The sequence below is a fragment of the Lissotriton helveticus genome, chromosome 5_1, assembly GCF_964261635.1.
Source record: "Lissotriton helveticus chromosome 5_1, aLisHel1.1, whole genome shotgun sequence".
Classification (NCBI taxonomy): domain Eukaryota; kingdom Metazoa; phylum Chordata; class Amphibia; order Caudata; family Salamandridae; genus Lissotriton; species Lissotriton helveticus.
The window spans coordinates 1,337,931,948-1,337,952,177 of record NC_136065.1 but is presented as its reverse complement, the minus strand read 5'-3'; the positions used below and the strand labels follow the sequence as shown (position 1 = coordinate 1,337,952,177).

At 45.1% G+C, this 20,230-nt stretch overlaps 1 protein-coding gene across 2 annotated transcripts in view; it reads right to left on the bottom strand.

Moving 5' to 3' along the window:
* The window catches only part of CACNA1S (calcium voltage-gated channel subunit alpha1 S), a 488,710-nt gene that overhangs the window by 24,993 nt on the left and 443,487 nt on the right, over window positions 1–20,230 (bottom strand). For both annotated transcript variants that reach the window (XM_078644201.1, XM_078644202.1), the window contains exons 40-41: window positions 18,794–19,026; window positions 14,866–14,933 (exon numbers count right to left, since the gene is read on the bottom strand). In XM_078644201.1, coding sequence (XP_078500327.1) covers window positions 14,866–14,933; window positions 18,794–19,026 — 301 coding nt within the window. The remainder of the gene's footprint in view (window positions 1–14,865; window positions 14,934–18,793; window positions 19,027–20,230) is intronic.

The window sequence follows — 20,230 nt, the reverse complement described above, 5'->3', positions numbered from 1 at the left end:
AGAGAAAGAGAAAAAAGAAAGTTAGAAAAGGAAGAAATGTCTTAGGATACCTCTTATCCTCAAGTGACTTAAAGGTGGGCAAAGGCCATAGGATAGTTCAGTGAGTTTAAAGTTTTTGGTTCTAGGAGTGGCCATGACCATGCTAAGAAAAGCAGTAGACGCCTAGTTTTGAATATATTGCTTCAGTATGTACCCCTCTCAAGTGCTCACTGGGGTTCTATGGGGACCTTCAGAGGAACAACCATTACCCCCTGCATGTCTTCTCACAGGGCATTAGGTTCCTATGCAAACTCAGAGAATGCCTTCTGTCACAGGGCTGCTGAGGGCGAAAGGATGATGGAACTTTATATATCACAATCCTTCCTTGTTATATGAAAGATAGATTATAGAGGAGTGTTGGACCTGGCCCTTTCTGCAGGGGCATCCCAGATTTCTGCCTTTCTTTGATGAACCCATTGTTGTTGGCTTTTTTATTGCTTACCAGGGGTAAAGTGCATGTGCTCTCTTCCAAAAACATGGTACAATTGGTCTACGCCTGATTTGTACATTAATTTTACTTGCAAGTCCATAGCACATGATATTAAATGTATCCCCGCCCTGTAAATTAAATGCTGCTAGGGGGCTGCAGCACTCATTGTGCCACCCACTGAAGTAAAACACATAGCCTGTAGTGTAGTTTTAAGCTGCCATATAAGTCTGGCAAAATCCTAACCTTCCTTTTTAATATACATAGGTGACCCCTAAGGTAGTCCCTAAAGGCTCACAGGGCTAGGTGCTTGGTATTTAAAAAATAAAAGGACATATTTTTATGTTTTAGATGCCCTGACCGTGAAAAACACTGAACATGCTGACTTCCGCTTGGAAACAGATAGAGAAAGTGATGTTTATGCTCAAATAAAATGTAATTTAAAATCCTCTTTAATGGGGACATCGTATTTTAAGTTACAATTTAAAAAATGCCACCCTGCCTTTCAGTGTCCTGCGTCATTTGACTGTGAATGGCTCGGGTATTGGGGTTTGTGTATTAATCCCAGACATGGAAACCAAGAAGGCCTAGGTGTAAGAGGGGTAGGTCTTCGTGACAGAATGGCTGTTGAGGAGCCGTTCCTAGTCTTATTACACTTCAAATGGTTCCTTTCCTGCACTATGCACAAAGGAAAGTGACACCAGGCATGCCCTGCCTTTTGTCATCCAAGACAGTTTGGAGCTAAACCTAGAAACCTAGGGTAAGGGTAAGAACTGACCAGTACCAGTTTTAGGTGTGGGTCAGGGAATTCCCCTGTATAAAGGCTTGCAACAATTATGCAAATTTTACCTTCAGACAGACTCATCAGAACACTCCTGGATTCTTTATTTGAAAGGTTTTATATAGCGCTGGCTAGACCCGGAGGTATCAGAGCGCTTTACATGAGCATCAGATCGTAGTTACAGGTTACATCGTTACAAAGGTTACACAGTTATTAGAGCATGGCAACATACAGCCTGATTCATGAAGCGAAATAGCGCCCGCAATGGCTGCGAAAATGCAATTGCGGGTGCAAAACACGGAATCGGCATTCAAGTACAAAATAGCGAATTCGCAAACACAGAATAGCGATTAAAATTGCGATTACGCTATAATAGTCGCAGAGTCCCGGTAGTCGCGCATTAGCGATACGGAAATAGCGACCAACCACGGAATCTGCGAAATGAATAGCGAAACGCAATATATTCTCAATCGGCATTCATGAAAAATATACAATAGCGGAAAACCCCAAAATCGCAATTTAGCGCGGCGCAAATTAAGGACAACTCAAAGCAGGTGGTAACCATAAAAGCCATGATTAACAAAAATTTGAAAAACAGTTGGCCAATCACCAACAGGTCCAGGCCTGACCAATCACACATAAGGACATTCAGCAGCAGCATTAGGCGTTCCACAATGCCAGGAATGTACATGGTGGTGAGGCGGCGAAGGCTACAGCGAGCAGCACGGAGGAGACGCATGAGGCAGGAAAGGATTTACCGGCAGCGGGTCACCTTGCTGGGCCAAACCAGAGAACAGATATATGCTAAATACAGGCTGAATGGGGAAATGATCATCTGGCTGATACATGAACTTGACCCCCTCATGCAGCACCCAACAAGGCGGAACAATTCGGTGCCTACACATGTGCAGGTATTGTGCAGCCTGCACCTCCTGGCCTCCGGCAGTTTCCAGGGCATAGTAGCGGCTGCTGGGGGGATATCCCAGCCCACCATGTCACGCTGCCTCCACACTTTCGTTGACGCCATGCTCACCCAGCTCCACCGCCACATCACATTTCCCACGAGCCAACAGGAATTGGACCTGACTAAACTTCAATTTTACAATGTAGCCCATTTTCCCCATGTCCTCGGCTGCATAGACTGTACCCACGTCGCCATCTGCCCACCAGCTGCCACGGAGTATATGTTCCGCAACAGGAAGTCCTACCACTCCCTCAACATACAGATGGTCTGCAATGCCAAGACCATCATCACTGACATTGTCGCCCAGTACCCAGGGAGTACCCATGACTCCTTTATCTTCAGGCACAGCGGACTCCACACACGACTGCTCAGGGGAGAGTTTGGGGAAGGACACCTACTTGGTAAGTACACTTTGTCGACAATGTCACATTGCAATGAAGGCACAGCGCTGCACAGGCAATCAACATCTGCTCCTCTCATTCAGGTGACAGTGGCTACGCCCTACGTGAATACCTCCTGACCCCTTACCTCAACCCTGCCACACCTCAGCAACGGTGCTACAATGTTGCGCACATCCGGACAAGGAACTGTATAGAAAGGACATTTGGCCTGCTCAAGAGCAGGTTCCGTATACTGCACAAGACAGGTGGGGCCATGTATTACAGTCCTGCTGCCTGCTGCCGCATTGTGGCTGTCTGTGCAATGCTTCATAACATTGCAACCAAGCGCCGGATACCTGTTGAGATCTCAGGCAGTGAATCAGAAGGGGACGACCGGCCACCAGCACATGCGCACCATGCACGCGGGGAGAACCCAGCTGAAGGCCACAGACGTCGCAACCACATCACAGCGAACAATTTCTAGCCCACCCTCTACCCCCACCCCACATATCACAATTGCATGCAAAATGTAATGATCACACAAGGCTAATGTGTGCAGCAAAATAAATATATTTGTTTAATTCACAAGAAAAAGGTAATCTGTACAACTATTTACAACCAACAGTATTCCTCCATACTGCAGTGTGCAAGTACATGGCAGGCTTATAGTCAGCCTGTGCCTGTGTTTTTCGGGCAGAGTCAAGTGTGCCTCCTGCGCGTTATGCCCAGCCGCCTCTGAGGCTCATCCTCCTCCGGGGCACCTGTACCAGGCGTTGCCCTGGTGCTGCGCCTAAGTGGCGGGACTAGTGTTGCAGATTGGCTGCTGACGCTTGAAGCCCCCTCACTGCCATCGTCACCCCCTACAGTGGCAGGTACAGCTTTCTGCGCCACCTGTGAGGGTAAGTGGATACTCATTAGTTGCATGTGACTGCCAGACGTGCTGATGTTACATGCATGCTGGGTGACATTCCCTGGATGGCTGTGGATTTGCGTACTTTGGGACCTGTCTGGCTGCATTGTGGTACTACTACATTGTGGACATACTACATCTCCCACAATGCTTCAGGGCATACCCTGATGCGCAACAAAGGCATGACTAAGGGCCAATTAGTGAGCCTATTTGGTCAGGGACGGTCATAGGGGACAGGGTCGCAGTCGCATGCCACTTACCTTGGGTGTCTTGGGTGGGGCGGGAGGAGTCCAGAGGGGTGACGCCAACGCACGCCTCCCTCTCAAGGGTGTTCTCAACCTGGTCCTCCAAGGGTGTGTTGGGTGGGACTGTCGGTCCGCCACCTCCAGTGCCCGATGCCTCTCCAAGGCGCTCCGCCACCCTCTCCTTGGCACGACCTCGGAGGTCGTACCATCGCTTCTTAAGCTCCTCCAATGACCTATCGGCCACACCCACCGAGTTCACGCTGGAGGCTATTCCCAGCCAGATCCTCCGTTTGTCTTGCTCTGGGACCTTCCTGGAGTTGATCCCGAAGAGCCTGTCATGGTTGGCCACCACCCCTTCAATGAGGTTCTCGAGCTCCTGCTCTGAAAACTTGAGCTTTCTCTTTCGTCCTGCGCTGTTGCTGGGGCCAGGGACAGGTTCCTCAGACATGGCAGCAGTTAGGTCGCTATTACAGTCGTTTGTGAAGTCGCTATCGCTGGTTTAGCGTCTGCTTTCCGACTTGCTCCCTCGAAGGTTTGCCTCACTGTGGTGTTTGGGGGTGGGAACTGCCTGCTTCCTGGTTGTGATGTCATCACTGTGCTCGGAAAGCGACTTCCCGTTTTCCCGATCGCGCGAGAATGCGAGTCTCATTCCCGATCGCACGAGATTGCGAGTCGCAATCCCGATCGCACGAGATTGCGAGTCGCAATCCCGATCGCACGAGATTGCGAGTCGCAATCCCGACGCAGGTAGCCGGGAATAGCGATTTTTCTGCGTTTTTAGTTAGTCGCTAACGGATTTAGCGCCCGCGTGCGAGTCGCTATTTTTTCCCCGAAAAGTACATGAATGCCGTTTTGCGTTTCCTCAATAGCGAGTCGCTATAATTCGCTATTAGGGACACGCAAAACGGCCCGTACATGAATCAGGCTGATAGTTACTTGTAAGGTCAAGATAAACAATAAGCAAAAATATGAAAGGGGAAAAGCAAGCAAGGGGAAAGATTCAGGGGAGGGGGAAGGAGCTGGGGAAGTAGATAGGTAATGAAGGCGGGAAAGAGGAGGGGAGGGTGAAGGACATCACAAGGAAAGAGGAGGGGAAGGGCGACAGGGACACAAGCCGGTAGACGAGTCAAAGCAACAACCAAAGTCCAGTAAGCTGTGATCCCAGGGTGACCCCAAGGGTCAGTTGGCTGACCTCCGTTGTGAGCTACAGGTCACAACAAGCTTCCAGGGGGCTCCATGCAACTGCAGAGCTGACCAGAGCAAACTGGTCCAGCCTGGACCTGCCCTGAGCCTTCTGCTGAAGTGAGTCCTGATTCCTAAGAGGTGCCCTCAGGGCCTGGACCCTTGGATGGCATCAGTCTGAACTCCCACTCAAGAATATGTGAAAATCCTGATGTCTGGGCTCCTCACAACTGTGAAGTAACCTCTTTGTCCCAAGAATCAACTGCACGCACTCACTGCTAATTCAAAGCTCCACAGGAACCTGCTCTTCACACCAATAGTGGCCATCAGCGACAGCCGGCAACGGGAGACTAGCACTTCACTCCAAAAGTGACCTTACATGACAGCCAATAATTTGAAAGCTCATGTAATGACTGCCTTTTTGCACTACAGCAACGACCTTCTGCAATATGCAACCTACTCTTCGTGCCGAAAGCCTCCTCCTCCGCACCCCCTCCAATGCAAATGGAACTCTTTGCTCTGGACATGTGAAAGGTAACTATTCAGCGAGACTAACATGGTCCCTGTATCTGACTTGTGCTTAATCGCGGTAGGCCTGAACATGCGAAATTTCCCCACTCCCGCATGACCAGATATCCACGAGCGGTGCTTTGTGCTTCTTGGTGCTATTTTCCCCTAAAAATGTTAAGAAATAATATCTCTGGTTCTACTGATTGGATTTTGTTCATTCAGGTCTATTTTATTTATTAAAATATACTCTATTTTTCTAAATTCATTTTATGAATTTTCTTGTGTTGTGTTTTCACTTTATTACTGTTTGAGTGCTGCATAAATACTTCACACATTACCTCTAAGTTAAGCTTGTATGCTTTTGTGTCAGGCTACCAGAGGGTTAACCACAAGTTAATTTAGTGAAATGTTTGGTTCATCCTTACAAGGACTGTGGTTGGTGCTAGAATGGGGTTTCCACCCTTCTCAACCAATACCCAATTTCTTACAATGGGCGTTAGACCGAGCATGCAGAGAGTAGTGCCTGTGCCCCAGTGAACCACTGGTCACTATCAACAAAGGACGCAGTGCACAAGGTAGCTCCTCAGCCAGCCAGTAAAACTATCTTGACCTTCGTGAGGACTTTATTCAGTGTGTAACTCAAAAGGAAGTACTCATTGACAGAGAAAGAAGAGAGACGGTCCCCTGAAATAAAAAAAACAATCCACAACACGCCGTTCTGTAGTGTGGGCTCCACCAGTGGCTAAATATAAGCGGCCTGAGAAGAATGTCTACCTCAGCTATTGGCAGGTAGCACTGGCAGTCATCTTCGAAAGAGAAATCCAGGTGGTCACTCTCAGCTTTCGTACTAGGAGTTATCTATCTAATGATCTCTGCTCCTGTGCAGCTCCTCTTTTTTGCCTGGAGACTTACATAAGTAGCTTGTTGTAAAGCTGGAAGGCTGCCTCCATGGAACTTTGGGGGAATGACTGCCACTGCACCCACTTGACCTGGCAAGACCAGTGCAGATAGCTTCCCAGTTCATCTTGTGGTGCCCCACTTGCTGCCCAGCTATTCTTGCATCTATCCAGCTGTTCATCATCCAGTGACTGTAAGGTCTTTTTGACATATTTATGCTTCTCCAGGATGGTTCCAGAGTGAACCCCTTACTCACAGGAGGACAGGCCATCCATCTTGAGATGTATACCCAAACTGCAGACGAACAGTTGGGCACTCTTTGGAATGTTTCTGCTTTTCAGATGTCTGTATTGCATTCATTGTTATGCCTAGAATCCCATATTTTTCACGTACCCTTGGTGCAGCCTTTCCATGTCACTGTGTGCTACATCTTACCCTTTCTTCCATCTCTTTCACCACAGGCCCTGGTTTCCTCAGCACCACCAGAAACTACTAGACAGACCTTCATTTACCTCCTCTTCTGTTTCACTGGATGGATATCAATACTTACTACCAACAACAACCTCTTAGATATTCCCACAAGTCCACCATCAAACCAAGACTACTGGGCTGGAGTGCGGTTTAGGTGAGAATTGGGTCCACTGGGCCCTGCTGTGAGCATTGTTACCAGATGTGTCTGTAATAGTGCATCCTAGAAAGTTTTTCTTCTTCTCTTTCGTATGTCCAGTATGTTTTTGCAAAGACAGTAAGATCTCATTTTGCATTGTTACTTTACCAAATCAGTGATTCCAGCACTATAAGGTGTAGGGTTCACAATGAGTTTTATCGTCACATAATCTCTTCTTCACAACATTATGCTGTTGATCCAAGTGTGCAGTTTTTTAAAAATTTTCCCATTTTCTTTCCCACAGATTAACCCTGACCAAGGGACCTAGTGTCCCGAAATGCATTGGTTTTTTGTTTGTTTTTGTTTTGTTTAAACAAAGTTTGTTTCATTGAAACGTTGACAGTATCTATAGAAACAATTAAATGTAAACACATGACGTATTGATGTGTACTGTGGAAAGTTCAATAGTATAGAGTTTCATGAAAAATGTGCTTTCAAACTAAGTAATACACACAAATTTGTAGTGCATGTTAGAGTCCTAGTCGCCATTCAGGGACAAGGCCACTTTCTTGGGTCCATACATATGCTCCGCAGGCATAGTTTCTAACATAGCACACATGCCGATTTACTCGCAGTTTAGCTTTACAAGTAGCGTGCACTATTCACCAACACTGTCGATTGTAATAATGCATCGGTATATATCAGACATGTCACATCAATTCCTGATTTTAAAAGGGATCTGAAACATCATTTCCTTAAATACCTTTCATAATCTGTATCCACCATTGTATTGGGTCTATTCAAATTCTCCAATGCAAAGATAATACCATCTTTTTGTAGACCAAAAATTCCAGTTTTAATGACATCTGTAGAGCATTCAGCCCCCTTTTTTTGCAGGTCTTGATGCCCTGCATCAATAACTTAAACATCTAGAGGCTAAAACACAGACTTAGTGGATCTCTACTTTGCTTTGAATTTTGGTATAGATTTTTTATGATTATTGTAGTGATAATATGATATTGACTCCAAAAAGTCCTTAATATGTGGTTTTCCTTATGTTAGAGCTTTGTAGTTAGATGTGTTTTGTGCAGCTGCAGTGGCTCCTGCTCATCTGTGATGTCCACTCATTTGCCATTAAGAGTCTGAGGGCACGCTTGCCGCTTGTCTGCACCCAAGTGCATCCTTGATGATAGCCGGAAGTCCATTACACAGTCAAAACTGAGATACCTGCTGAACACCTATCACTAAGGTTGAGTAATGAGGTGCTCTGCACTGGAGGCAGGAAATGTCAGTCACCCTCCATTGCATGCCATCATCGCACTCCGATTAGAGTGATCTTAATCCACTTCTACCAACCTCACCCTCATCTTGCTTAAAGGCAAAAATCATAATTCATATTCTGAAATGAAACAATCCCTCTCATCTGTCTGTGTGTGTATATATACATATATATATACATATATATATATATATATTCACTGAAAAAAACAGGTTTCAGTCACGTTATAGTCAGAAATTAGCATTTAAAAAAAACTTAGAAATGGATGAGTGGCAGTGTGTAACAGGATGTATAGGTGTACGAGTACATATGATGAGTGAGTACATGTATGTGTGACTGTATATGACTGTTGGTGAATAAGTAGGTGTGTTGTAACTGGTATTGGTATGTCTATTGTTTTGAAAATGTTAGTTTCTATTTTTGAGTGTGTGTATCAAAGGTTATATTAAGGTGAGAGGAGGTCTGCCACTCTATCACAAGGATGATGTCACCAGTGATGTCATCAGTGATGTCATTTGAGATGTCATGAGTGATGTCACTGACCATGTAATGAGTGATGTAATATGTGACATCATCAGCAGTGCATTGCGGGCGCGCAAGTTATAGTTAGCTGAACTAAGTATAACAGGGGAATTTCTATGGTTTTGTACGAGTGAAATGTCCACCTAACTATAACGCCCCTGAAACCTATGGTTTTTGCAGTGAATTTCTAAGGTTTTTTAAATGCTAATTTCTAACTATAACTATAACGTGCCTGAAACCTATGTTTTTTTTTGTGAATTTCAAAGGTTTTGTAAATGCTTATTTCTAACTATAACGTGACTGAAAACTATGTTTTTTTCTGTGAATTTCAAAGGTTTTTTAAATGCTAATTTTTAACTATAACGTGGCAGAAACCTATGGGTTTTTAAGTGAATTTCTAAGGTTTTTCAAATGCTAGTTTCTAACTATGCTTACAGAGGTAGGATATGTGAAGAAAGAATAAAAAACGCACAGAAAGAAGCAAAAGAAATGCTGAAAGAAGCAACAGAAGTTCACAAAGACAAAGAATAGTGCAGAAAGAAGCAAGAACAAACGGAGGAGCAGAAAGAGGCCTTGTTGCAAATCATCCTGTGCCCACAACTTTTTCAGAAGGGTACTGGTGGTAACTGACTCTGACTAACCAGGCCGAGAGCCAGTGCTATGCTAAAAGACACTTAGAATACAGTCAAAACACCTACATACACTAGGGAACACTATGTGTTCGGGTACCCCTGTGATTAGCATGACCGCCTCTAAGGCCCTGTTACATCATAGGGCAGGGGGATTAAAACTACCTCTTAAAACGCACCACGGGGTGCATTTGCCCAGTGGTGAATGGAAGGGGGCCTGAGGTGACATGTGTGTAAACACGCACTGTGGAGTATTTTACGTTGGGGAATTAATTACCCTTCAATCCTGAGGGTTCCTGGGGTCCAACTAGCCCACTAGGTACCTCCAGTAAGCACCACGGAGCTGCAAAAAGGGGCGTAGCTGGACCACCTCTCTGCAACGCAGGCCTGTGGCGCTTACTGGAGGTACCTGGTAGCCTAGTTGGCCCCCAGGGGCCCTCAGGATTGAAGGGGACTTAATTCCCCAACTTTAAACGCACCACAGGGCGTGTTTGCACAAGTCACCTCTGCTCCCACCCCCTGCCTTTACCACTATGCAACGGCACCCTGTGGCACGTTTTAAATTGGTGGATTAAGTCCCCTTGAATCCTGAGAGTCCCTGGGTCCAACTAGCCCACCATGTACCTCCAGTAAGCACCACAGAGCTGCGTTGCAGAGAGGTGATCTGAGGCCATGCTCCATTTTACACCTCTCTCCAATGCAACTCTGTAGCACTTACTGGACTTACCTGGTGGGTTAGTTGGCCCCAGGGACCCTCAGCATTCAAAGGGATTTAATTCCCCAACTTAAAACGCGCCACAGGGCACATTTGCACACTTCTAACATCAGGCCATGCCCCCCTCCCTGCACCAATGCGCAAACGCACCCCCTGGTGCGTTGTGAATTGGGGGATTAAGTCCCCGTGAATCCTGAGGGTTCCTAGGGGCCAACTAGCCCACCACTTAACCCCAGTAAGCGCCACAGCGCTGCGTTGCAGACTGGTGTCAAAAGGGGCATGGCCTGGGCCACCTCTCTGCAACGCAGCACAGTCGAGCTTACTGGAGGTACGTGGTGGGCTAGTTGGCCCCCAGGGACCCTCAGGATTGAAGAGGAATTAATTCCCCAACTTAAAATGCGCCACAGTGTGTGTTTTTACACATGTCACCTCAGGCCCTGCCCCCTCCTTGCACCACTGTGAGTTGGGGGGATAAAGTCCCCTTGAATCCTGAGGGTCCCTGGGGTACAACTAGCTCACCAGGTACCTCCAGTAAGCGCCACAGAGCTACATTGCAGAGAGGTGTAAAAAGGGGCGTGGCCTATGAACACCTCTCTGCAAGGCAGCTCCCTGGCGCATACTGGAGGTACCTGGTGGGCTAGTTGGCCCTCAGGGACCCTCAGTATTGAAGGGGAATTAATTCCCCAACTTACAACTCGCCAGGGGGCAGGTTTGCACAGTGGTGAAGAAAAGGGGCAGGGCCTGAGGTGACATGTGTGCAAACTTGCCCTGTGGCACACACATATATATATATATATATATATATATATATATATATATATATATATATATATATATATATATATATATATATATATATATATATATATATATATATGAGAATCATCACCGATGTTAAATTGATCCCATGTTCTCATTGTCATGGTATTTTCTGAGTATTTGCATAACTACTCAGGTAATGCGAAAAAACACAACTGTCTCCCTTCTACTTCATTAGAATTTATTTTGCTCAAGTTTAATTGGTTTGTGGAATCCCTCTTCCAACTATGTTGTAAAATAGAGACCAAAACCTTACCAAATCCAAGTCAGAAGCAATAAATGAGTTTACAGAAATCCTGTCTGCATGTCAGATAATTATACTACTACTTTTTCCCTAGTTTTTCTCACATGAGTGTTCCTCCCAGAGTTCCATTTCAATTTCCGTATATTAGGCTTGCAATTCAGTCAACCATCCTGCAAATTCAGTTTTGGTCAGCTGAACGATAAAAGTCATATTTGACTTCCTGCTTATCATTTTGACTTATTTCTGTAAATCTGATTAATTGGAGTCTCCATTGAAAAGACCTCAGTCTCTACATGCGGCATACAACGCCCTCTCTGTTTTTCTGTACACCACGCCTAAAGTCAGTTAAGGAGGTCACGCAAACGCGCAGTGGATACGCGCAGCGGGATCGCCGAATTTCTGCCGGAGTTACGCCAGAGTTCTGCCCGTCTACGCCCGTCCACACCTGACCGGGCCGAGGGGCCATGTCTCCTACTTTCAGCTTTCATGGTGGCCACTCCTATACTGGTGAGGTCTTAAAATCCCTACGTTCCACTACACATTCAAATTGTACTTCTTGTTCTCTCCCGACCCATAACTTTGAATGTGCCTGTTGTAGTTTTCGCACTGGCAGAATGTCTAACTGTAAGGCAACGCGACGGGTTCGTACTCGTGGTAGACGGAGGAGAATTAAAACACCTCTTAACTGCTCTCCACTCCAGTTCTGGAGTATTAATTGCAGGTCCCTCCCGAAACACAAACATCACATCTACGACTTTTTGGTCGGAGAGCAACCCGACGCGTTGTTTCTTACTGAAACATGGCTTCAGGACAGCTCCGGGCCTGATATCGCCATTGCTGTTCCTAGTAACTATGTAATGGTGAGATTGGACAGAGAATCTGGAAAAGGCGGGGGTATTGCTATAATATTCAAGTCTACTTATACTTGTAAGCTTGAAGCCTTTCACCTGTCCGGAAGCGAAACCGGGTTTTTTAAGCTAGTAATTAACCACCAATTTACTTTATCGGGCCTCTTGGTCTATTGGCCCCCTGGCAACGCTTTCACCTGGATATCTTCATTTGCAGAGACTATAGCCCCCCTACTTCTTAGGGCGGCAAATTTCACCATTCTTGGTGATCTCAACCTGCACCTAGAAGATCCACTATGTTCTACCAGCAAGCGTTTCCTATCTGATCTGGAGGCGCTTAACCTCTCGCTGCTTAATTCTGGATCCACTCATTCTGCTGGACATCAATTGGACCCTATTCTCTCTAATCTTCCTTTTAACTGTTCTCGGAGTGCCCGTCCATTGGAGTGGTCCGACCATTTCGCAGTTCACTTTTCTTTACCATACACCAAGAACTTGGCAAACAGTGACTGCGATAAGGGTGAATTAATACACCGGTGGGGTAAACTTGATATTACTAAGTTGAACCTGCACCTTTCGAACACCCGCCCTGAGGACAGTGAGGTTTCAGTCTTGGAATTGAATACCGCGGTCTCCCACTGGCTTACCAATGCCGTTACCACTCTTCTTCCGCTCACTCCGAAACATTTTAGGTCCCACCGTCTTCCGGCTCCTTGCTTTTCCGTTGACCTGAAGACCTTGCGATCCAAATGCAAGGCCCTAGAAAGGAAATGGAGGCACTCTTACTCGGCCTCACGGAAGATTGTCTATAAAGAGGCTCTAAAGGAATACCACTTACAATGTAAAATTGCGAGAGCTGCCCATACTGTGAGTACAGTGACGCAAGCTCAGAATTGCCCACGTACTCTTTTTTCTGTTGTTAAAAAATTTACAGGAGCGGAAACTATCCCGACACCCCCAGCTCTTGAGGAAACTCAATGTAACTCTATCACTAAATTCTTCATTGCTAAAGTTGAGCGCATATACGACTCCTTGAACGCTCTCCCGACTGCAAATTTACACCAACCGGGACAGGTTGTCGGGATCGAACAGCCACTCCCAATGGTGAAGGTCACAAACTGGCAATTGTTCGATGATACATTGTTCTTCTCCTGCCTAAGCAGCGTAATATCGGGCTCACCTTGTGACCCTGTACCTGCGAAAATTCTCAAATTATTGGATCTTGAACCTCGGCGGGGTCTCATGAGACTCCTAAAGGCATCACTAATGGAATCTCATGTGCCACAGGTTTGGAAGCACGCAATGGTTGTTCCTCTCCAAAAAAACCAGGAGCCGATGTGTCTAATCGCACTAATTTCAGACCCATATCCTTGTTGCCTGCTCTCTCAAAAGTGCTGGAAAGGCATGTTAACACTCAGTTGAACCATCTAGTGGAAAGTTCGGGATTTTTACACCCTTCCCAGTCTGGCTTTCGTGCGCATTATTCCACAGAGACCGCTCTACTCGGGGTGACTGAGAATTTACGACACGGTATCGACCGCGGGGAAACATCTGCACTCATCCTTCTGGATCTCAGCGCGGCGTTCGATACCGTGTCTCATTCCATCCTTTTGAATTCTCTTCGATCCCTGGGAGTGGACGGTCCGGCATTGGCTTGGATTGCCTCCTTTCTAAGTGAGCGCACTTTCCAAGTCTTTTCCACTAAAGCCACATCCGCCACATTTCCACTGGTGCACGGCGTTCCGCAGGGGTCCATACTCAGCTCCTTGTTGTTTAACATCTATGTGAGACCCCTGGCTACCATCGCGGAGGACGCTGGGCTGACTATTTTTTCATACGCCGATGACACCCACATTGTTTTTTCCCTTTCCAGCAGTGAGCGCAACAGTGTATTGATTCTGAAAACTGGATTGTCACGTATAGCTGAGTGGATGCAGAGGCATCTCCTCAAACTAAATGGTGACAAAACCGAGATTCACATTTTAGGGAAGCATAAAGATCTGTGGGGCCCCCAACATTGGCCCAGTGATATGGGACCCCTTCCCCAGCCAACTTCTGTGGTTCGCAATCTCGGATTTCTCATAGACGACAAACTCTCTATGAGACAGCAGGCCACTAAGGTGGCCGCCATCTGCTTTGCTACCTTGCGATGGCTCCAGAAAATTCTATGGATGCTGCCTCATGCCACCAGAAAAACCGTAATCCAGGCGTTAGTAACATCTCGCCTGGACTATGGTAATGTCCTCTATCTCGGTGCCGACGCTGCTACCGTTAACAAACTCCAGGTTGTTCAAAATTCGTCGGCTCGACTTCTCTGTAATATCCCGAGGAGATTATCGGCCTCACAGGCTCTTCGCGATCTACACTGGCTTAGGATCCCCAGTCGTATTAAATTCAAAGCCCTATGTTATCTCTTCAAAATCAAGCAGGGCTTGGCCCCAAAATACTTGCAGAGTCTGGTCCAACTCTACAAGCCTAGTCGCACTTTAAGATCTTCTGCCAACTGCGACTTCGTTGTCCCAAGATTCAAGCTTGCAAGGATGGGGGGGTCGGGCCTTTTCCCATCTAGGCCCCAAATACTGGAACGCCCTGAAGTCAGAAACTAATTTTCACCCTGAAGTCAGAAACTAATTTTCTCTGTTTTAGGAAAAAATGGAAAACTACACTTTTCCAATGATTCGCATGTCGCTTTAGTTGATTTATGGTGCTGTTTAGAGGTTGGCTTTTCTCCTTCAGTCTATCCCTTGCGCCGGGAAACCCACTGCGGGTAGCTGTTGCGCATTATAAATTTTAAATAAAAAAAAAATATGCAAGACCAGGCTTGCTTGGTATAGGCCGGCCTAGTACCACAATAAATCTGCTCCTACCAGAAGAACTCCTGCCAAGGACAGTCGTCAGTGGGGTCTGCTGCTTCCACTCAGCTGCCGCTTCCAACCTGAAAAAGAGTAACACCACAGGTCAGTTTGATGCAACATGGGCTTGAGTCAATCTGTGGGAGAAGTGAAGTGTTAAGGTTGGAGGTTGGGTCGGAGATTGTCGCATAAGACTACAACATGAACATAAAGTATCACAGCCCAGAACGATACAATTCTAATCTACTAATTGAAGTATGAGGGATAGCAGGGGCCAGAGCATACGAGAGAACCTGGTTAGGCCACTTCAAACAGAGTGGCAGAGAAGTGAATTAACAAATGGCGACGGAAACCATGATAATCCGGGCACACAGACATAGCAGGGCTGATAAAATGTACAACTTCTGAGCCACTGATTTTACTCATTTTAGACACTTCCTATGTTGCTTTTTACATATTTTCAAGCACTTATTCAGATACAAGTGCAATGTGTTAAAAGGTAAGTCACGGTGACGTTTTCAATGTCTAGAGAAATATTCATGTTACAATGATAACTTCCATAATGCACCCATAACTGTCCGACAGCATATTAAATCAAGATATTTAGATCTCAAGCCAAGTCCTCTATGATGCTTATAAAATCTGATATTTCAGAAGTACATGAATGTTATCATTTGTAATACCAGTAATCTCAAGTCTTCCCTTCAGGCGTTGATATGTACATCTTCAAGCAGGTCCTGGTTAAAGCCTCCGTCACTGAAGTTTCTGTCACTAATAGTTTGTGTGATGACGAGTAGTTTATGGTGCATATAAACATGGCCACTCCCAGGAGCATTTAAAATGACTACACTCCGTTACTCTGTATCACAGCACATCAATTGCCTTAATCTGATATGTAACAAAGTGCTCTTGATTTGCCTTTTAGATCCAAGATGGAAGGAACTTCAGGCTGCATGGAAATGGCCTGCTGTCACTCAGACATGCCCTTAACCATGAGCAGTAACTGTCCAATACAATATCTGGTACTCAGAAGCCAGGTGCACTAATATTTCGTGCTGCCGGAAGCTCCGTTCCGTGACTTCCGGATCCAGGTAAATGGACCTTAGTGGACACTGGAGTCTGGGAGCTGCAAGACTCTTTCGGCAATGAGTGACAGTGGAAACATTTTGCCACCGTCAGGCAGGGCTCCTTTTCACTCCCTTTGTATTGTTTTAAGCTTCTCCAGCTTTGCAAATTATTAAGCTGACAAGCTCCAAGCACCCTTAATGTAACTGTAGGTGTTGTACAGACCCCTTGCATCACTGTCTTCATTACCTACTGATGTAATACCTGCTAGTTATTTACTTTTGCCTCCAAAAACACAAATTAATAACATCTTAAAGATGCATGGTAGATCAGATTGCATAACTGTTTGTGACAGTTTTATACAACAGATGACAAATTGCATAACAAACTACTTACAAGCTGTGTGACAACTGTGTCATAAACAGCATGACAAAGACTAACTCAATTTGCATGCTCAAATGTTGCTAAACCTGTGTACTCACGGAGTAGGATACGCGTCCGACAAGCACTTGTCAAGAGAAGAAAGTGCTATATAAATGCCAATAGCACCCAATATTTGATCTCCTAAAATGACATGTAATGGTTCCATTGGGTGCTTCTAACTTTATAAACTTGGTGTGATACTTGCAGTGCTGAACAGCTGCTTTAAAAGCAAACTGTTTCTGTCCTTTGTCAACTGCACCCATTGCTTAATTTGTGAAAAATGAAGTGCCAGGGCCCTTCTCGGGAGGCCAATGCAGCCTGGCCACCCATACCTGCCAGCGCTGCCAATGGCAGTACCAGCATAACACCTAACAACCATACTCCTACAAGTGTGACATTCAGATTATTTCAGGCCACACACAGCAAGAGAGGCTGGTATTATTCATTTCCAATGTATTGACTTAATAAACAGGGTTTTCCTGCTCATCTCAAAATTAAGAAAAGACAGCGCCACCATGTGTCGGCCTGGCACTAGAGCCTGTGCTGCAATTAAGTGCCGGTGCTGACCATCGGAAACCACCGGCACAAATTAAGCACTGCCTGTACCCAAGAACAAACTAATGTTTATAATTTTCATATTTGATGTAATCAATGTCAGCATTGTATATTGTTTGAGGCTATATATGGAGATTAATGCTCTCATTCAATCCTGCATGGACTATGGAAATGCCATTCTTTTATCTGCTCCTCAAAAGACCCTGTCACTATTCTAAACCGGATTTACAGGTCCAACATAACTTCAATCTTCTCAAGAAACTACACTGGCTTCCAGAGTTATAGAGAATAACCTTTAAAACTTTGTTCACCGGGCAGTCTATGAAAGATATCCTGAATTTATAGCTACCCAGTTCGAATGGTACAACGCCCCTCGCTTCCTGAAGTCAAATGACCCGTTTCTTTGAATGTCCCCAGAACAAGAACGGTCATGTTTGGCTACTGCCGGAAATTGTAGGAAGGTCTTACCCCTCGCAATTTGGTCCACATCCTCTCCTATGTGGTTCAGAAAACAACAAAATAAATCTTCCTATTTCCCAAATAAGTCAGTTTAAGCATTGGCTTGGTTCAGGTTATTGTGGCACCAAGAAACCTCGGTGCACGTGTGCTATATAAACAGACATTCCATACAATACCATACCATCACATCTAGCAGTGCATGAAGAACCGAAGTTTAACTTTGATGAATATTGAGGTTTTGTATTGTGAACCTAATGCTCCTTCAGCTACTGCTTTTCATCAAAGTTTTTTCATCGACTCATGCAAATGAGTATAGTTAGACAAATGGTTAACAGTGGCGGCCGGCACAGGTAAGATCAGTAAGGCCAACTCGGTGATGCGGTGAGCTCACGGTAAGTGGTTTATTTTTTTTATTTAATTTTACCTATCCTGTCATCTGTCATCTGTCATTTTAATGCCCACCCCGCCTCACCGCTCTGACCTGATGCTTGCCGCTACTGATGGTTATGTGCTAACAGCACTTCACTTGATAGACAATTAATGTGTGCAAACAGTGGGAGAGATTCACACACGAAATATATGATTCGTGAATTAGTCAGATATTATTTTCATCCTGTACAGCAATACCAAGTTTGGAGTTTGAAACAGTGAAGAATATTTCCATGTGTAAAAAAAATACGTACTAATAAAATAACACAACTCTTAAATAATCCTGCCAAATCATAATCTTTGGAAGTTATGGGGCATATTACCAAGCAGGGCGATATGCAATTATCGCCGCTTTAGCGGCCGTTTTCGGCCGCTAAGCGGCAATAATTCTATCGCCCTATTGGCAAGCTGTCGCTAACAGCAGTTAGCGACAGCTTTAAGCGATAGCGAGCGGTTTGGGTCCCGCTTTGCATGTCAGCGATATTTATCGCTAATGACATGCAAAGTGGGCTTACCCAACCTGTTAGCGACTGAAAGCAGTCGCTAACGTCGCTATCGCCTATAGGCAAGGCAGGTGTAGCGATAGAAATATTCCCGCTATCACCAAAAACGAACGCCTGCTCTGACCAGTTCTTAGCCATGTTATCCAATGGGAGGTGGATAACATGGCTAAGAGCATTTTGTCGCTAATGCGTGAATAACGCTGTATTCTCAGCGATATTTACGCTATCGACGGAAAATGTATCGCTTTGGAGATTAACTTTGCTAATAGCACGTTACCTCAGCGATAATTTCCGGCGATGCTTAGTGATAAAAAATTCGTTGCTAAGCCTAGTTAGTGATAAATATCGCTAATCGTTGGTAATATGCCCCAATGTGTGTAGGATCATTGACCCACCCAAAGACAGAGATAAAACTGAGTCGAAACCCAAACATGTGCAAACACAAACATCTCCCAGACAGACAGAAAGATACTTCTGCATGCACTACAAGGCAGAAACCTCTATCCCACCTTGAGACGCCATTGATGTTGCCATTGTTGAAGTTACAGTTGTTGGCGTTGCTGTTGCGTTCCAGGGGGAAGAATTCCACCTCTGGCAGGAAGACTGGTGAATCCAGATCTTGCAGATCATCGCTTCCAGCCTCCGAGAAGCGGAGTGGCCGCTGGCTGGCCCGATGGGACTGAATGGGGCTGCTGTGCTCAATGGGGAAATTGTCGGCTTGACCGAAAAGGCCTCCAGTTCTCTGAAAAAGAACAGAAACAGGACATGTTCTGTAATATCTAATGTGCCTTATTAGGAATATTTGACTTTTTCTCAAACGTGAAAATTACTGAAAGAGAGAATGCCTAATGCAGAAGTGAACCAGCAACTCAAAGGTACCTTTAGGGATCATGGATGCTATATGAGACAATCATATTTTGAAATTGTCTGGAGTCGCCTGCGGGTCCCAATATATATGGATATTAAACACACAGCTAAATCCACTGTATTCAAAAGTCAAAAATGTTTCTTTACTGCAAACAGTGAGGGTAGGCCATATTCTCCAAACTGGAAATACAATTATTTAATACCTGTACTGTGCTAACAAGTGATATACAAAAACGTTTTTTATTGGAGGTTAATGGAGGTCCAGCAAAGCATCATCCACTAAAGATTTTCAGGATGACATCTAACTATGTAAATGTATCCCATTTAGGTTAAATGTATACAGCGTATTGTATATAAATAGCATGAAAACGTTGAATGAATCCAACCATCCTGGGCCTAAAACAGACACCTCTTCATTAGAGGTTGTTACATTTCAGGACCACACCTCTGTTTCCTGAGATGTTACTGTGGTTGCTACAACTGCTTGAGTCTCATGAAGGGTCCGCAGTTTTGTTAAAGTCCAGTACACTAGACCGCCATGGTTACAGCTGAGGATTTCATAACGCACTACATGAAGAATTGTTCCCTGAATTGGAATGCCAACAAAGACAACGAAAAGTGTTGTACATCAAGTGGGTCTTGAGGTCAGAGAAGGTTGGGAGCAGAATGGTCCCAAAAATAAAAAAAGGACCCAGAATTTTTGAGTGTGCGTGTTATTCCCCATTCCAGGGACTCCAGCTCAGAATAAGTCAGAAACTTTAATTTAGAGTATATGATGTTCCCACACCTAAATCAAGCCCTTAGTATTTCAAAAACGCGCCCGAATGGAAGACAGACTGCTGCAGGTCTTCCAAAGACCCTGAAGACAGACTAAATATAAGTCTGGAAGCAGAAAATCACTGTACAAGATCTGATGTATTAATAATAAAGGATGTATTTCAAGTGGATCTGGTGTGCTGGTAGCTCAATGTTGCACATGCAAATAGGTTTTCGCAGAATTGCTCGGTAAAATATATAGATTGAGGAACTGTCTAAATCCCACCGTTCAAGACTTGTTCTTTACATTTAGAGGGAAATTC